This window comes from Pristiophorus japonicus, chromosome 2 (genome assembly GCF_044704955.1).
Source record: "Pristiophorus japonicus isolate sPriJap1 chromosome 2, sPriJap1.hap1, whole genome shotgun sequence".
Classification (NCBI taxonomy): Eukaryota; Metazoa; Chordata; class Chondrichthyes; family Pristiophoridae; genus Pristiophorus; species Pristiophorus japonicus.
The window spans coordinates 57,662,732-57,681,941 of NC_091978.1; the positions used below are offsets into that span (position 1 = coordinate 57,662,732).

Sequence of the window (19,210 nt, forward strand, 5' to 3'; positions counted from 1 at the left end):
CTGTACTCTAGGTGTGGCCTCACTAATACCCTGTACAGTTGTAGCAGGACTTCTCTGCTTTTATACTCCATCCCTCTTGCAATAAAGGCCAACATTCCCTTTGCCTTCCTAATTACTTGCTGTACCTGCATGCTAACGTTTTGTGTTTCATGCACGAGAACACCCAGATCTCTCTTTACCACATTTATTTATCTATCGTCTCTCTCCATTTAAATCATTTTCTTTTCTATTCCTCCTACCAAAGTGGATAACCTCACATTTTCCCACATTATACTCCATCTGCCAATTTTTGCCCACTCACTTAACCTGTCTATATTCTTTGCAGACTCTTTGTGTCCTCCTTACAACTTGCTTTCCCACCTATCTTTGTATCGTCAGCAAATTTGGCAACATTACACTCGGCCCCTTCATCCAAGTCGTTAATATAGATTGTAAATAGTTGAGGCCCCAGCACTGATCCTTGTGGCACCTCACTAGTTACAGTTTTCCAACCTGAAAATAACCCGTTTATCCCGACTCTGCTTTCTGTTAGTTAGCCAATCCATGCTAATATATTAACCCAATAACCTGCGCTCTTATCTTGTGTAGTAACCTTTTATATGGCACCTTATCGAATGCCTTTTGGAAATCCAAATACTCTACATCCACTGGTTGCCCTTTATCCACCCTGCTCATTACACCTCAAAGAACTTTAATAAATTTGTCAAACACGATTTCACTTTCATAAAACCATGTTGCCTCTGCTTGATTGCTTTTTTTGATTTTCTAAATATCCTGCTACTACTACCTTAATAATGGATTCCAGCATTTTCCCAATGACAGATGTTGGGCTAACTGGCCTATCAAAATTAAATTTTACCTTTTTATAATTTGTTGAATGTTTTCATCCACCCGCAACAGGAATACTATAGTCTTGAACAACCAGGCCTTGCTTGCTTCAGGGTTTAAACATCTTTTCAGATATGTGTTTCATTGAACGTTCCTTTCTTAAGTTCTAGATACACCATCTTAAATGTTCTTCCTTCTCACTGAATTGAAATCAAAGTTCATCACACTGTCTCCAGTACTAATCTGTTCTTAGCCAGGATCTCAAAACTAGGGAACTTTTCCCCCATCATGTCTCTACCTCCTTTACAGGTTTGTATGCCAAGCTTGGCATCATCTAACCACTAATTCTTGTTTTACGTAATTTTCTTTCCTGCTCTTTTCAAAGTTTTATTCATGTCATGTGGGCAAGGCTGACTTTATTAGCGGAGAAGAGGGTGATGGATCCTCTTCTGAAATGCTGATGTTTTTGTGGTGATACTACTACCATTGGGTAGAGAATTCCAGGATTTTGATTCAGCGATTGTATTTTTCCAAATCCGGATGATGTGTAACTTGGAGGTATGATATTCCCATGATATTGTTGCACTGTGGCTGTGCATCAGGATTTCTCAATTGGGATTGTATTTGTCTGTACCTTAATTGACAAAAAATGTTAGTGCATTTCCCTTAATGCTTTGCCGTTCTAAGATGCAATGCATAACAATATATTAAAGATCTTCCATCTTTTAACTTTTTATTATGCATTCCGATATCCACATTAATAATGGAAATCGCCTATGTAAACTTGTCGTGCTGTAATTACACTCTCCTACAGTGGTGACTCTGCAAAGCCTCCACTGGTGGAATGATGTAATTGCAGCATGACAATTATGATAATGAAAATGTAAAAAAATAAAACTATATGAATTTAAAATGGGGACTGAATTACATCTGCATTCGATGACCCAATTATTCTCTGTCCTTTCACTCTGCTGCACCTGCAGACTAATGTTCCCTTTAAGCTGCGTGGCCACACATGTCTCACCGACTTTCAAATGGGGAAAAGCCGCGCGTGCGCAGTATTTTGAATGGGCCGCGCAACAAGAAAAAATTAAAGGGAGCATTGCTGAAGACTGCACATGGTCTTAACTTTTCCTTTATTCGTTCACGGAATGTGGGCAACGCTAACAAAGCCAGCATTTATTGCCCTTGAGAAGAGCCGTCACCATGAATCACTGCAGTCCGTGTGGTGAAGGTACTCCCACAGTGCTGTTGGGGATGAGTTCCAGGATTTTGACCCAGCGACGATGAAGGAACTCCATGCAATGCCACGGGAGGTTGACTAGCATAATGTTTAAAACTTGCAGATAAATATTGTGTCCACAGTTATTGTTTAACTGGCTAAAATTATGAAGCCCACCAGCTCCTAGTGATGGGCTGATAAAACTGAAAATGCTGGAAATACTCAGCAGATCAGTCAGTATCCATGGAGAGAGAGAAACAGAATTCATGTTTCAGGTCGCTGTTTATAAGCAAGTACAAAGCCAGGAAAAGAGAGGTGGGTGTGGAGTGGGCAGGAAAGAACAAAGGGGAAAGCCTGTGATAGGGTGGAGGATAGAACTCATTAAATGATGAATGAATGGGATGATGGTGCAAGGAAAAAGTGGGTGTTAATTAGACAAATAAAGCAGCAAAATATGAGTCTAGAGGAGTACTTGCTGGCCAAAAAAAATAGCAGCAGTGGTCTGAAGTTGTTGAAATCAATATTGAATTAGGAAGATTGTAAAGGGCCTAATCGAAAGATGAGGTGCTGTTCCTCGAGTTTCTGTTGAGCTTCATTAGAACAGTGCATTAAGCCAAGGTAAGCAGGATATCTTTGGGGTCCAGCTGGTTCCAAGATGACATATTATGAAGGATATTGGAAACCAAGTCAACCCTCTTTGGCACACGTGATCATCTATTTACAACTGCTGGACAATGGGTTAATGAAGCAGCCCATACCAGCCTACAGCAGGATCTGAACAACATTTAGGTTTGGGCTGATAAATGGCAGGTAATATTTAAGCTATGTAAGTACATGGTAATGATCATATCGAGCAAAAGAAAGCCCAGCCATTTCCCTTGACCTTCAGTAGCACTACCTTAACCAAGTTCCCCAGCATCTATATCTTAAAATTTCACCATTGACCAGAGGCCTAACTGGACCAACAATATAACACCATGGCATCAAGAGCAAGGCAGATGATGAGTACTCTGCAACTAGTGGCTCATCTCCTGACACTTCAAAGCCTATTCGCCATCTACAAGGTGTAGGATTTCTAAATCTCTCTGGGTTTACATTTGACAGTGAGACGATTCTTTCAGAACAATTGGCACAGTTTATTAAAAACACACACATGTATTTAACACAGTCGTCAAATATCCTATAGATCTACCTTAGTTACAACAGAGATACAATGAGGTTATAATAAAAAGCGATATACGTTACGCCCTTTGGCTGGCTGGTTTGAACACACGGCATGTTGATTTGGCTGGTCTTCAACAGGAGGTCTTTTGCCGTGTGTCCAGCAGGGAGAGAAGAGAGGAGAGAAAAGTTCCTGGCTTGCGTTTTTTATATTCCGCAAGGCCATTGTCCTCAGAGCCTCCCGATTGGACTTTAGTTCCAGGGCAGCTCCTTATTGGCTCTCCTCACACATGTGGCTGTCTGGTATGGCTCAGCCATCTCTGATTAAATGGCTTTCCAATACACGAAAGCCACGTGGCAGCTCTGGGGGCTTTCATTTTGTTTCTTACAAAACTTAGCCCATGCTGGCAATCTGTGGACTTCCATTTTATCTCAATACAAACAGGCCTTTCCGTATAATCTACACTTTTAACATTTATACATACACAGAATCAATTAATAAACACTTTTATTCTTACAAAGGCTCAATTCAGGAGTATAATGGGCTGGGTACAGCTGCAACAACACTCCAGCTCGATTACATCCAGGACACAGCAGTTTGCTTAATTGGTGCCCCTGTCATTGCGCACTGTAGCTGCATAATGAGCCTGAAATTCCGATCGGGGTCTTCCCGCAGGCAATCGACTGAAAAAGTTTTTTAAAAAGATGCGCACCTACTTGTTCCTGCTGCGCCCGCTCGAACTTCCGATCCTGAGGTTTACTCCTACGCATTGGAGCGCGTGCACGTTGGGACGTCTGTATGCTAGAGCTGGAGTCACATGGCTCTGGGCAGCCAATCAAGGTACAGTATTTTCTCATTCATAATAATGGGAACTCCGTAAGTTGGAGTTCCCATTATGAATGAGAAACCCTCCCCACCCCCAAAAACACACAACACTAATTAAAAAAAAATAGAAAAATACACTACATATTTAAGATTCATAAATTAAAGTTCTTAAAAAAAAAAAATTCCAAATTTAAAAAGAAAAATTTAAATTATGCCTTAAAATAAACTTACTGTTGTGGGGAAGGTTTTTAACAATAAAATGTGTTTTTATAACTTTATTTTAAAATGTTTGTGTATTTTTAAACACTTGCACCTGTAAAAGTAGGCTATACGCCTGCTTTTTCAGGCACAAGATTTTTGAGGACAAGATATGCGTAAATGTCGGAAATCTTGCCCTGCAAGTGTCTTCACTCCTGATATGCGCGACATCTGTCAAACCAGAAACTTGACAGATCAGAAAAGTCGATATTCAGCGCATGCGCATTACGCGCTGAAAACCGGCTTTTCCCATGCCTTCCCGGGTCTGTAGCAACTTCCTATTGGCCTGGGACATTGGAATTTCGGCACCATTGTATGATCTACAGGATACACTGTAGTAACTCACCAAGGTTATTTAAAAAGAATCCTCACCCCAACCATGACTACTACCACCAAAAAGAACACGAGCAGCAATGTCGTGGGAACACCATCATTCATAAGTTCCCCTTCAAGTCACGCACCATCCTGACTGAAATATATTGTTATACCTTCATTGTCCCCGGTCAGTATCGTGGAATTCCCTACCTAAACTATTGTTGGAACACCACTACCACAAGGACTGCAGAGGTTCAAGGAGAAGTACCAGTATCACCTCTGGGCAACTATGGATGGGCAATAAATGCAGCCTTGCCAGTGTAAAACACATCAAAATAACAGTTTAAAAAAAAATCTCATACCTGAGCGAGGCAGATGAAAGTATAATTTTCCCCACTGTGCTTCAAATAACCCTGGAATGCAATATCTTAACAGGTAGGATAGTCTGCTGTAAGCTTAAGTGTTAACCCTAGCTCTGGTAGCAAGATTGCTTTTGAATCAGAAAAAGTGTGGGTTCAAACCCCATTCCTGAGTGTACATTCTAGGCTGACATGTCAGTCTTTCACTGTTGGTGGTGATGTCTTTTGGATGAAACTTTAAACATGTCCTTAGATGAATGTAAAATATCCCATGGAAGTATATTGAAGAGCAGAGTCTAGACAACAGAGTCTGATGCCCTCGACAACATGTATCCCTCGGCCAACATCACTGAAACAGATTATTTTGTCACTGTTGTTCATGAAACGTTGCTTTGCATAAATAAACTTGCGATGACATTTCCATAAATTACAATGGTCACTGCGCTTCAAAAGTATTTAGTTGACTATGAAGTGCTTTGAGGAATCCTAAGGTTGCAAATAACTCTAATAAATGGAATCTTCTCTTTCTTACAAGCCACAATTGTTGCCTTCAGACTGGATTCAATCTCGTCTCTCATTTTCTGACCATCATCCCATTGCCACCTTTATGGCACTTAGATTTTATTATGGTAATAGCTTCTTCAGGAGTATTAATTGGGTGAGTGGTTAGTAAATATGTCTGACAGAACGCCCTGATTCAACCAATGATGTCCTGAACGATTCAATTCTATTAATCATTCACATTAGTCTCGAACATTTTGTGCAAGTTTGTTGAATGAAACACTTGCAAAGGGCAATACATACAGCTGAGAAAAACATGTGTACTTTTCACAGAGTGGAAAAGGTATGAAGGATGTTGAAGAAAAATTACAGAGTAAAATTAAGTGCGACACTTTTAAATGTATATTTATAAATATAATTGTTTTGCGGTGGATGAATGGTAATTTGTATTTCCCTTCTTATCTCTTCCACCCGCAACTCATTGCTTCCTGTAGCTTCCCTTTATTGCATACCTCATTACTGTAGAGTATATGTAGTCTATGTACCTAACTCTATGTAGTCATATATGAACTCTGGGCTCCAAGCAGCAAGTAGCTCCATAGTTTTCACCCAGATTGGCAGCCTTTTTCTTCCCAATCAAGAGATAATGCATATTGGATAATTTAGTGCCCATCTTTATTGACTGTTCCAGGCACTAATGCTTTAGTTTCAAACTGAGAACTGAAAGTCATAGAGCTCTTTGTAGCTGAAATATGGTTCTGTGAAGGCAATCCCTTCTCTTGGCACCTGTGTTAGGCAAATAGTTCATCCATAGAAACATAGAAAATAGGTGCAGGAGTAGGCCATTCGGCCCTTCGAGCCTGCACCACCATTCGATAAGATCATGGCTGATCATTCCCTCACTACCCCTTTCCTGCTTTCTCTCCATACTCCTTGATCCCTTTAGCCGTAAGGGCCATATCTAACTCCCCCTTGATAGAAGCAATTCCACTAAAAAAAAATACTGTATTTACTAATTTAACCATTTTTTGTGATTTGATGCATTTTCTTTTCTGCTAATTTATTTATAGCACTTAAAAATAAAGACATCAAATACCCTAGATTAACTCTGAGAGAAGCCCTTGAACATTGGTATCTCTGGTCTAAACCTTAGCATCAATGTCTGTTTCAGTGCGATTATAAATTAAAACTAACGGGATTATTTTGTTGTATATTTTCAGCACCGCAGATCCGAAAGATGAAGGCGTCCAAGGGGATCCTGTTGAACCTGAACCTCAAAAGAATTCTGCCAAGCCCAAACATTTTGTTCGTGAAATGGAGTTCCTCATGATGGAGGAATTTGACCTTGTCCCTGGGTACGTTTCATAAAACAGCTCCAGCCTGAAACAAATTAAAGATAGTTTTGTGTCGGGTTACTTCACACCCAAGAATACATAGAATATACAGCACAGAAATGGACCATTCAGCCCAACTAGTCTGTGCTGATGTTTATACTCTACATAAGTCTCCTCCCATTCCATGTATCTCATCTCAGCCTTTCAGCATATCTTTCTATTCCTTTTTCTCTTGTGCACTCATCCAGTTTCTTTTTGCAAGCATCTAAGTTATTTGCCTCAATCATTTCCTGTGGTAGCGAGTTCCACACTCTTAACTGCTCTGAGAGAAGAAATTTCTCCTTATATCCCTATTGGATTTATTAGTAACTATCTATCTTGTACTTATGGCCCCTAGTTTTGGATTCTCCCACAAGTGGAAATATTCTCTCCACATCTACCTTTCCAACCCTTTCATAATATTAAAGACCTCTATCAAGTCTCCTCTAAGCCCCAACCTATTCAATTTTACCTGACAGCTGGAATCCTCAGTTCTGGTGCCATCCTTGTAAATCTTTTTTTTCACTTGTTCTCATGCTTCTATGTTCTTTTAATAGTATGGAGACCAGAACTGTATGCAGTACTCCAAATACAGCCTGGCCAGAAACATAACTTCTTTAATTTTGAATTCTGTACCCCTAGAAATAAACCCCAGTGCTTTATTGCCATTCTTATTTGCTTTGCTGACCTGTAATGCTGCTTTTAATAATTTGTTTGCCTGTATCCTTAGATTCCTTTGCTCTTCTACTCCATTCAGTTTTTTTTATTTTCTAAGGTGTAGGTGATGTTTCTATTTTCCTACCAAAGCTCACATTTATCTATGTTAAAGTATATTTGCCACTCAATTGCCCAGTCTGCAAGTTGTATAGTGCCTTGTATTATGTTCCATTCCTCCTCAGTGTTAGCTATACCTCCAGTTTGGTATCCTCTGGAAATGTTGATATTGAGTTACTTATTTCCACGTTCAAATTATTAATGTAAATTGTGAATAACAGTGGTCCCAGCACTGATCCTTGTGGAACACTGCTTTCTACATTCCTCCAATCTGAATAATTACCCATTACCAATGTTCCCTTTAAGCTGAGCAGCGCTCATAGGATCCCGTGCAGCTCATGAACCAGCTTTTTAATCGAAAGAAAAACGCACATATGCGGACATTTGAGTGGCCGCACGGCCTGTTAAAAGAGCTGCATGGCCTCACAAAATTATAGGGCCTTTTATCCCTACTCCTCTGCTTTCTATATTTTAGCCAATTGGCTATCCATTAGCTATTTGTCCCCTGACTCCACAAGCCCTAACCTTTGTCATGAGCATACCATGTGGTACCTTATATAAAAGAACTTTTGAAAATCACAAGTGTATGACATCTGCTGCCTTACCCTTGTCTACCCTTTCCATTACCCCTTCAAAGAATTAGTATCAGGTTAGTTAAATATAACTTAGCCTTTCGGAATCCAGACTGACTATTTTTACTACAACAACAACAACAACAACTTGTATTTATATAGCGCCTTTAAGGTATTAAAACATCCCAAGGTGCATCGCACAAGTATTATGAACAAAACAATTTGACACCGAGCCACATTAGGAAAAATTAGGGCAAGTGACCAAAAGCTTGGTCAATGAGGTAGGTTTTAAGAAGTGTCTTAAAGGAGGAAAGAGGTAGAGAGGTTTAGGCAGGGAATTCTAGAGCTTGGGGCTGAGGCAACAGAAAGAAAATATTTATTATATTTTCTATCTCTAGATGCTCTCCGATCACTTCGTTTAGTATAGATTCGAGTGTCTTTCCTATCGCTGACATTAAGCTGACTGGTCTATAGTTCCCAGGTTTTGTTCTATTTCCCTTTTTTTGTATCATCATCATCATAGGCAGTCCCTCGGAATTAAGGAAGACTTGGTTCCATTCTTAACATGAGTTCTTAGATGGCTGTACAGTCCAATACGAGAACCACAGTCTCTGTCACAGGTGGGACAGATAGTCATTGAGGGAAGAGGTGGGTGGGACTAGTTTGCCGCACACTCTTTCCACAGCCTGCGCTTGATTTCTGCATACTCTCGGCGTTGAGACTCGAGGTGCTCAGCGCCCTCTCGGATGTGCTTCCTCCACTTAGGGTGGTCTTTGGCCAGGGACTCCCAGGTGTCAGTGCGGATGTTGCACTTTATCAGGGAGGCCTTGAGGGTGTCCTTGTAACGTTTCCACTGCCCACCTTTGGCTCGTTTGTCGTGAAGGAGTTCCGAGTAGAGCGCTTGCTTTGGGAGTCTCGTGTCTGGCATGCGAACTATGTGGCCTGCCCAGCGGAGCTGATTAAGTGCGGTCAGTGCTTCAATGCTAGGGATGTTGGCCTGGTCGAGGACGCTAATGTTGGTGCGTCTGTCCTCCCAGAGGATTTGTAGGATCTTGCGGAGACATCGTTGGTGGTATTTCTCCAGCAAATTGAGGTGTCTACTGTACATGGTCCATGTTTCTGAGCCATACAGGAGGGCGGGTATTACTACTGCCCTGTAGACCATGAGCTTGGTGACAGTTTTGAGGGCCTGATCTTCAAATACTCCTTTCCTCAGGCGGCCGAAGGCTGCGCTGGCGCCGTGGAAGCAGTGTTTGACCTCGTCGTCAATGCCTGCTCTTGTTGATAGGAGGCTCCCGAGATAAGGGAAGTGGTCCACGTTGTCCAGGGCTGCGCCGTGGATCTTGGTGACTGGGGGACAGTGCTGTGTGGCGAGGGCAGGCTGGTGGAGGACCTTTGTCTTACTGATGTTTAGCGTGAAGCCATGCTTTTGTACTCCTCAGTAAATACGTCGACTATGTCCTGGAGTTCAACCTCTATGTGCGCAGACGCAGGCGTTGTCCGCATACTGTAGCTCGACAACAGATGTTGGTGTGGTCTTGGACCTGGCCTGGAGACGGCAAAGGTTGAACAGGTCCCCACTGGATCTGTAGTTTAGTTCCAATCCAGCGAGGAGCTTGTTGACTGTGAGATGGAGCATGGCAGCGAGGAAGATTGAGAAGAGGGTTGGGGCGATGTCGCAGCCTGCTTGACCCCGGTTCAGACGTGGATTGGGTCTGTGATGGATACGTTGGTAAGGATCACGGCCTGCATGTCGTTGTGGAGCTGGCGGAGGATGGTGACTTACTTTTGGGGGCATCCGAAACAGAGGAGGACGCTCCATAGACCCTCGCGGTTGACGGTGTCAAAGGCCTTTGTAAGGTCGAAAAAGGCCATGTATAAGGGCTGGCACGATTCCCTGCATTTTCCTGCAGCTGTTGCGCTGCAAAAATCATGTCCGTTGTGCCCCGTAGGGGATGAAATCCGCACTGCGACTCTGGGAGGAGCTCCTCGGCCACAGGGAGAAGACGGTTGAGGAGGACTCTTGCGACAACTTTCCCGGTGTCTGATAGCAGGGAGATTCCTCTTTAGTTGCCGCAGTTGGACGTGTCCCCTTTTTTTAAAGAAGATTCTTCATCACAGTCAAGGTCACCTACGGTCCAAACACCCAAGGCCCCACCCCGCTGCTGGCCAAAAATGGGGAAACACTCATCAAGGACACCGAGGCAGTCAGAGCCCGCTGGAAGGAGCACTTCGAAGATCTCATCAATCGAGAATCTGCCTTTGACTCGAGTGTTCTCTACTCCATTCTGCAGCATGCTACCCGCCACCACCTCAGTAAGACCCCAACACTGCACGAGGTAGAAAAAGCCACAAGACAGCTGAAAAATAACAAGGCTATGGGAGTGGATGGAATCACTGCTGAGGCACTGAAGTATGGCGGAGAGGAACTGTTGGCGCGAATACATAACCTCATCTCTCTCATCTGGAGGGAGGAGAGCATGCGGGAGATCTTAGAGATGCAGTGATCGTGACCATCCTTTTGTATATAGGAACAACATTAGCTGTCCACCAGTCCTCTGGACATACCCTCACCCCTATCCCCCGTCCCCCCGTTCCCCCCCAACTTTTATGCATATAAACTAGTTTCCTTTGGTATTTGTGGGTACATACCATCCGGACATGGGGTTTTATTCTTAGTTTTACTAGTTTATCAATTATTTTCTCCTATCCCAACTGTATTATTCTTTATAAGCTCCTCCTCTAGTTAAATGTCTATTTAGTTATCTTCAGTAAAAACAATTGTGGCGAAGTAGTTATTCAACACTTCTGCCATGTCTGTCATTACCTAATGAGTTCCTTTAGTGACTCTACTTAATCTTCCTTTTGTTATTTATGTGTCTATAGCACACTTTATTCTTTTTATATCCCTTGATAATTTAATTTTGTAATTTCTCTTTGCTTTCCTGATTTTTTTTTTACTTCTCTCCTAGGTTCTTCGTATTCCCTTTGTCCTCTCCTTTAGTATCCAAGTACTTCTTATGTCTTTTTCTTTAGATTCACTTTTATCTTTTGTTCATTATTCACGATATTATGATAACTGGATCGAAGAACGAATGTGATATTTTTATTATATCATTGAATTTTTTATTATATTCTTTACTTCATTCAAACTTGACTTGTACATATAGTTAATTTTTTTTAAAATCTGCAAATGCTGGAATTTTACGCACCAAATCTGTACTTAAGATGGGAGCAATCATAGATAATATTTAAGAATATATGCATATAGTAATGGTATTGTATTTTCTCAATCAGGTGTCACATTCTTTTAAGCTTCTCATCCCCACAGGACTTTTTAAAATAAACCAACTGTGTTTCCTGCAAACCTTAATCAAGTGTGTTTCTGTGTTTCTAAGTGCAGCTTTTGCTATAAACCGTGAAGCCACTTTTTTAAAAACTACATTTGAATTATAGAAAATGTACATGCTTTTTAATATTACACAGTATTTGCAGATTCATTGAAGGCCTGACCCAGTTCTGTACATTGGGGTGGTATTGCTAACTGGTTAGAGGCCATTCTTCAGCAAGGGACTTGGGTCAGCCAGGTTACAGTGGTGGATGTTCTGTTGTTGAACTACTTGGTGTGCTGTGCCTTGTGGTTGTACAGGTTCTGTGGAGATATACTTTGTTCAATTTAAGAAAAAACAATAATAACCAAATGATAGCTGGTGCATTCAAATATTTAAACACTTTATCTTGTTTTTTTTTTAAATATAAAATGCAGAAGAGTAAGTAAGTCACAAAAAAATTCATTGTAATACAAATGAGTACAAGGGCTTGAAACTAGCTCGTGCTGGGCAGAATTTTTAGTAGCTGCTACTGCTGATGATTTTACCTGCTAATACCCCTGTACATTTAAAAAAAAGTTGGTCACTTCTGCAATGTTTGGAAATATTTCAAACGGATGCATTTTGTTCTAAGCAGGGTGTGGAGATTCCTAGTTCAGAGGCAGACAAGCTGAGTTCTGATGAAGGGTCATCGACCTGAAACGTTAACTCTGTTCCCCTCCACAGATGCTGCCTGACCTGCTGAGATTTCCAGCATTTTCTATTTTTATATAAGTTGAGTTGTGGCTTGATTTGCTTTAGTTGATGTAACGGAGACAGTCTAATCATTCATTGTACTGACCATCTGCAGTTCCCATCACTTAAGCCAAGACGTTGTTCTGACTCAATGGGGAGGTTTTGTAGGTAATTTAGAAGGGCTAACAAAATCAGTTTGTAATAATTTCATCAAGCTTGGAGACTTTAACTATTCTAAGGAGGTTCTAGAATGCATCCAGAACAGTTTCTTTAATCAGTATATTGCATATCCAACAAGGAAGAATGCATTGCTAGTTCTGATTTTGGGCAAAGAAGCAGGACAAATCATCTGAAGGTAGGAATATGCATGGGGAAACTGACCATGACCTCATTCGGTTCACATTGAAAACAGATTACGAAAAATAGGGATCCAAGATAAAGATGTTGGACTAGACATTAACTAATTTTAGTTAGACAAAAGAAAATCTGATCCAGATTAATTGGTTAGGTAACAAAATGGCAGATGAAACAAGAAACTGTAAGTGGGCGATATTTAAATAATGAGATGGCTATGGTACAGTTTCAGTACTTTCCCACTAGGAGTACAGTGTGTACATCAAAGACTGGGCTTCCATTGATGATCGTCATTTGATAAATATAGGGGAAATAATACAGAAGAAAATTGAAAAATGTAAAAAGGGAGATTAGGAAAGTTGGAAGGCTGGGAGATGCTGTCGAAGTAAGCTAGGTGAGTTCTTGAAATGCATGCTGTAGGTTATATATACTGCAGCCACAGTGCACCATTGATTAAATGGGTCAATAGAGTCCAGTGGCAAGGGCTCGAATGACTGATGGTGACATTCTTGCATGTAGTTTGGCTGCACCCATCTAGGCAACTGGCGAGTATTTCATAACATTCCTGACCAAAGACCGGTAAGATTGTAGAGAGGCTTGATTGGCACCCTGCCAGCGAACTCGATGTCCACCACTTGCGCAATGTATTTGGAATGGGGGGAAATTGCAGTGGGAGGCTTCCTGCGGGCGAATGCCTCCGACCAAAATGTTTTTAACAAAAATACCATAGGATTGCACTCCGAGGCCTAACTTTGCAGTCCAGCGTACGTCTTCCAGGATCGTATGCGTATCCTGAGATCACGTGGGCCTGGACCACCAAGCACAATGTAGTATTCTCATTCATAGTAATGACAGCTCCCAGCTCCCATTACTATCAATGAGAATACTCCTAAAATCAAATAAAACACGCGCACAAATTTTTTTTTAAAGTCACTTTTTTTTTTAATGAATAGAAATTGCATTAAATTAAATGTTTTGGAGAAAAATTAACTTTCTTGAAATTAAAAAAAAAATGTTTTAATAGAGTTCAAAATAAAATTACCTTCATAGACAGGGTTTTTAATATAAAAAAAATAAGTTGTAACATTTAAAACTCTCATACTGGTAAAAGTAGGCTATATGCCTGCTTTTACCAGAATTTGAAGGACTTTCGCTGGGCAAGAGTTGGGCAAATAGCCCAAATCTTTGCGCATGAATGTCCTTCTCCTGCGTGCAATCTGTCAAAAGAAAAAGCTGGTTCTTGGCGCATGTGCATCACGCGCCAAAAGCCGGCATTTACGAGGCCTCTTTTTGGGTGCCCGCGCTCACCCGAGAGGCCGCAATTTTCAGGCTACAGGATGCATTGCAGCAACTCACTCAGCTTACTTTGACAGTACCTTCCATCTCTAGGTCAGCAAGGACTGGTGGAGTGGGACTTTATGCAGGATAAGATACAGACAGCAGTGTTTGGGCTGAGCTTAAGTTTATGGAGGGTGGAAAACGAGATGCTGGCCAGAAGAACATTGGAATAGTTGTGTCTGGAGATAGATGAGCATTTCGGCAGCAGAAGAGTTGAGGTAAGGGCAGAGGTGAGCAATGTTAAAAAATGGAAGCATTCTTTGTGATGGAGAGAAAATGGGTTCAGAAACTCGGCTCGGGCTGAGACCGGTTTCTTCCCAGCCCTACGAGTGCGGGTTTGGAGGCGGGCCTGCTGTCAAAATGGCCCTGTTTGACAGCGGGTCGGGATCCCGCTCTAATCCCGCCGCCATGTGAGTTTCTCCGTTGGCAGGTCTGCGTGCCGATCGCAAACCCGATGCCAAGCAGTTGGCCAGTTCATTAACATATTTAACATAGTTTCGTGGTATTTGAGAGGATTAAAAGCAGGCACTTACAATTTTACTATCTTTGTGTTGGGTTTCCCGTCCCCCTTGGAACTCGCCAGGTAAGTGGAGTCTGGTTCAGTGACTTTCTATAGCTTTCGCAAGTTGACAGCTGCAGAAGTGATATAAAAGCTACCAAGGGTCGATGCTGTTCGCTGCATTTCTCTTGCAGTTGTCGCACTGTAAAGATCATGTCCATTATACCCCGTAGTGGACGGAATCCGCACTGTGACTCCGGGAGGTGCTCTTCAGCCACAGGGAGAAGTCGGTTGAGGAGGATTCTAACGATGACTTTCCCAGTGGCTGACAACGGGGAGATTCCTCTGTAGCTGCCGCAGTTGGACTTGTCCCCTTTTTTAAAGATGGTCACGATTACTGCATCTCTCAAATCTCCCGGCATGCTCTCCTTCCAGATGAGAGAGATGAGGTCATGCATTCGTACCAATAGTGCCTCTCCGCCATACTTTAGTGCCTCAGCGGGGATTCCATCCGCTCCCGATGCCTTGTTGTTCTTGAGCTGACGGATGGCCTTTTCTACCTTGTGCAGGGCTGGAGTTTTGCCGAGGTGGTGGCGTGTAGCATGCTGCAGGATGGAGTCGAGGACACGTGTGTCATTTCACAGCTGTTCACTTTCCAATGTCAAGCTGAAGCCTTCAGGATTTGCTAGGAAATTTTGAGCTGTATGCAGGTTGGAAGTCTTTGCAGTGAACTGTCTAATCACTGTCGCCTCTTTGGAGCAACTCTCTCATAATTGACAGATCGCATCTGTCATTTCAGCCTCAGCTGCCATCTATTCCAGCTTCATCAGTGCCCTGGAAAAAGACTCACCTTGGTCCTCATAATCCCAATACCAACAGCGCCAACCTTCTCCGCAATTACCTGATGTTGCACAGGACACAAGCCATCAGCATCTGACCACATTGCTGCTTGGGAAGCCAGAGATGGCCTCACCGTGGTTACATTTATTTCACGTGATGTTGTGCACCCTGGCTGCCACATGTGCCAGGTTGGTGCACATCAGCACCATAAAGCACCCCTGCAATGCTCAAGCCATTCTTTTCACACTCATGACCACTGTGCAGGGTACCCTTATGTCTGACCATTCACTACAACCCACTAAGCCACTTCCAAAGGTGCACGCACATCTGTCCAAGAACACACCGTGTTCAAAATAAAGATTTCAATGTTTGACAACACATTAACAGATTCTTTATATGAACATTGGCTGAAACCCAAGTGACTACCCTTACATGCTGTTAGCTGGTATGATTGGACAAGGAATGATGATGAATGTGAGGGATGACTAGTGAGATAGGGAAGTGATACTGTAGATAGAGGGATGGGTGCAGGTGCAACATAAGTTGGTGTGAGTAAGGATGTGCAGGAGTATGGTAGGGACTGCAAAGTGATGGGGATGTGATGAGTGGCACAGCAGGGTGAGGTTGAGTGTGGCTTTGCAGTAAAGTTTCGTGATCTACTGAGATCATTGAAAGGTTTGTGCCACTGCAGCCAGGTGCTCTTGCCGACATCCCTGCTTGTGTCCTCTTGTGCAATGTGCAACCAGGCTGCGTTGGTCTGGAGAGGTCTCTTCCGTCCATTGGAAGGGAAGAGAACCTCGCCGAGTGCTGTGACTCTCCATAAACATCTGGCGGGAGACATGGGAGAGCCAGGGTACAGCTTTGCACCCTTGTGCAGTGTTCGTCAGTGTTTGCAGTTGCTCAATGCTGCAAGACACTGACAGAAGAACTGTCAAACAAAAGTTGGGAATGGTCCCTTTAAGGAAACAGTCTGATGATGTGTCATCAGATGATGTCATCAGACCCGCTTCCAGTTAATTGTCAGGAAACCCACAGGGTGAACTTAACAAGCACCAGCCACTGAAGATTGCTGTTAGAGGGTGGGCTACAGCTGGGAGCGATTTCCCCACATACCACCGATACCACTCGCACCCGTTGGCGAAATCGTGGCCTGAGATTGTATCCGCAAAATGGAAATTTAGTGCTAAAAAATTATCATATATGAAGCTCTTAATTAAAAGTTATTTAATATTTTTTATCCTTTTTAAAGAAAACTTGATAAATTAAATGGGAAGAAGTGCAAATGTAGGAAATACACAGCAGGTCCGACAGCATCTGTAAACGGAAAAGATCAGTTATGTCTCAGGTGTGTCGTCTAAGCGATACATAGCCATTTTAGTAAAGTTGGAAGAAGTGATTTTAAAAAAGGGTTGGGGGAAAGCAGGGGGAATCCATGTGTTAAATGGCCTGCAAACTACTACGTAGAAAACGGGTGACATAAAAGGTTGAGAGATGATGCAGACATATGGAAAAGACAAAAGAATGCCCAAATAGGGTTTTATTTTGGGAATGGAGGGGGGAAATGGTGAGATGAGATCGGAGAGGTCAATGCAGAACAAAAGCATGTGAAATTTAGAAAGATTTTTAAAATGTCGTGGGTATAGTAGGTATGAAAGTTAAACAGAAAATGCCTGCAAAATATGATCCGTCTGCCAATCGTGAGATGAGGGAAAGAAACATTCTACACCATTGACTCAGAACCCTGCCAACACTGTGCTCTGGCCAAGGCTGTCTCTTCTCCATTCCATAAGCACCTGCTGTTATGAAGAAATGGGGGTGGGGTGGTATAGCTGAGGCCTGAAGTTAATGAAGTCAATGTTAAGACCAGAGAACTACAGAGTGCCCAACAGAGAGATGAAATACTGTTCTTGGAACTTGTGTTGAGCAAGTTTGGAACAGTGTAGGAAACCAAAGAGGGAGCGATCAGAGCAGGACCAAGACTCTGTATCCACCACCCTATCGGGCAGTGCATTCCAAATCCAAACCACTCGTCGCGTAAAACTTTTTTTCTCATGTCACCTCTGGTTCTTTTGCCAATTACTTTAAATCTGTGCCCAAGTTGAGAAGTTCAGCCTGGTGGAGCGGGTAGTGTTGGATGAGAACTGTTTGTGTTGCTGTTCAAAGCAGAAGTGAAGGACATGGTAAGGAATGGAAGTGTAGAGGGATTAGATACCCTCAGATGATGAAGCAGTCCATGCCCGCATGTAGTATGTCCTGGATGACATTCAGGCTTGGGCTGATAAGTGGCAAGTAACATTCATGCCACACAAGTGCCAGGCAATGACAATCTCCAACAAGAGAGTGTCTAACCACCTTGACATTTAATGGCATTACCATCGGCGAATTTCCCAACATCAACATCCTGTGTCTCACCATTGACCAGAAACTTATGGACCAGTCATATAAATACTGTAACTACAAGAGCAGGTCAGAGGCTGGGCATTCTGCAGCGAGTATCTCACACCTGATTCCCCAAAGCCTTTCCACCATCTCCAAGGCACAAGTCAGAAGTGTGATGGAATACTCTCCACTTGCCAGGATGAGTGCAGCTCCAACAACATTGAAGAAGCTCGATACCATCCAGAACAAAGCAACCGACTTGATTAACACTCCATCCACCACCTTAAACATTCACTTCCTCCACCACCGGCACAGTGTTGCTGCAGTGTGTACCATCTACAAGATACACCGCAGCGACTCGCCAAGGCTTCTTCGACAGCATCTCCCAAACCCGTGACCTCTACCACCTACAAGGACAGCAGGCGCATGGGAACGCCACCAACTCCAGGTTCCCCCTGCAAGTCTCACATTATCCTGACTTGGAAATATATCGCTGTTCATTCTGCGTCAAAATCCTGGAGCTCCCTCCCCAACAGTACAGTGGGAGTACCTTCACCACGCAGAGTGCAACGGTTCAAGAAGGCGGCTCATCATCATCTTCTCGAGGGCAATTGGGGATGGGCAATAAATGCTGGCCTTGCCATCAGTGCCCACATCCCAGGAATGAATTTTAAAAAAAAATAAAAATTTTAAATGATGGGAGATAGAATCTGAAATAGTTAAAAATGTCAGAGGGCATTGGAGAAATTACAGCTTTGGGGGTAGGGTGGAGTCACGGTGCGAGGAAATTATCACAGCTTTTTCTTATCTCACTGAACTAATCAGTTTATTGAAAGAATGTTGTTTATGTATCTTGGGGAGGGGGTAGAAATTAGCTTTGCAGGGTTGGGGTGCTGCGAGGTTTGAGGCTGTAGGCTGTGTCCAGATGAGATGAGGTCAGTAATGGTGGTCAGTAGCAGGGTTGTGGTCCAGAGGGAGATAGGAGGAAACATTATAAAGTTGGGGTTCAATGTTGGCCAAGTTAGAGGTTCTTTTCCTGCACAACACCTCCATTGCCAATGTGTTTAGTGATGATGTCTGGGTTTAGGGCTGAAAGAACTGAAAGTTGTACATGATCAATTCATTGAAAAATTATTGGCATTTTGCCTGCAGCTGATTACTGGAAAAGGAATGAACCCAAAATTGATGGTCAGAGTTAAGCCTTATTATGGGGTTGCACTAGTTAATTCTAATTGGCTTAATTTGACTAACTGGAGCAGTGTCAGCTGTGGCTCAGTTGATAGCACACTCGCCTCTAAGTCAGAAGGTTGTGGGTTCAAGTTCCACTCTAGGAACTTAAGCACATAAATCTAGGCTGACACTCCAGCTGCACTGTCAGAGGTGCCGTCTTTCGGATGAGACGTTAAACCGAGGCCTCGTCTGCCCGCTCAGGTGGACGTAAAACATCCCATGGCACTATTTCGAAGAAGAGCAGGGAAGTTATCTCCAGTGTCCTGGCCAATATTTATCCCTCAATCAACATAACAAAAAAACAAATTATCTGGTCA

At 42.7% G+C, this 19,210-nt stretch overlaps 1 protein-coding gene across 5 annotated transcripts in view; it reads left to right on the plus strand.

Annotated features, from left to right (window-relative positions):
• ska1 (spindle and kinetochore associated complex subunit 1) overlaps window positions 1-19,210 on the plus strand; it is a 61,298-nt gene that overhangs the window by 25,346 nt on the left and 16,742 nt on the right. For all 5 annotated transcript variants that reach the window (XM_070861991.1, XM_070861978.1, XM_070861972.1 and 2 more), the window contains exon 5: window positions 6,691-6,825. In XM_070861991.1, the coding sequence (XP_070718092.1) occupies window positions 6,691-6,825 (135 nt within the window). The remainder of the gene's footprint in view (window positions 1-6,690; window positions 6,826-19,210) is intronic.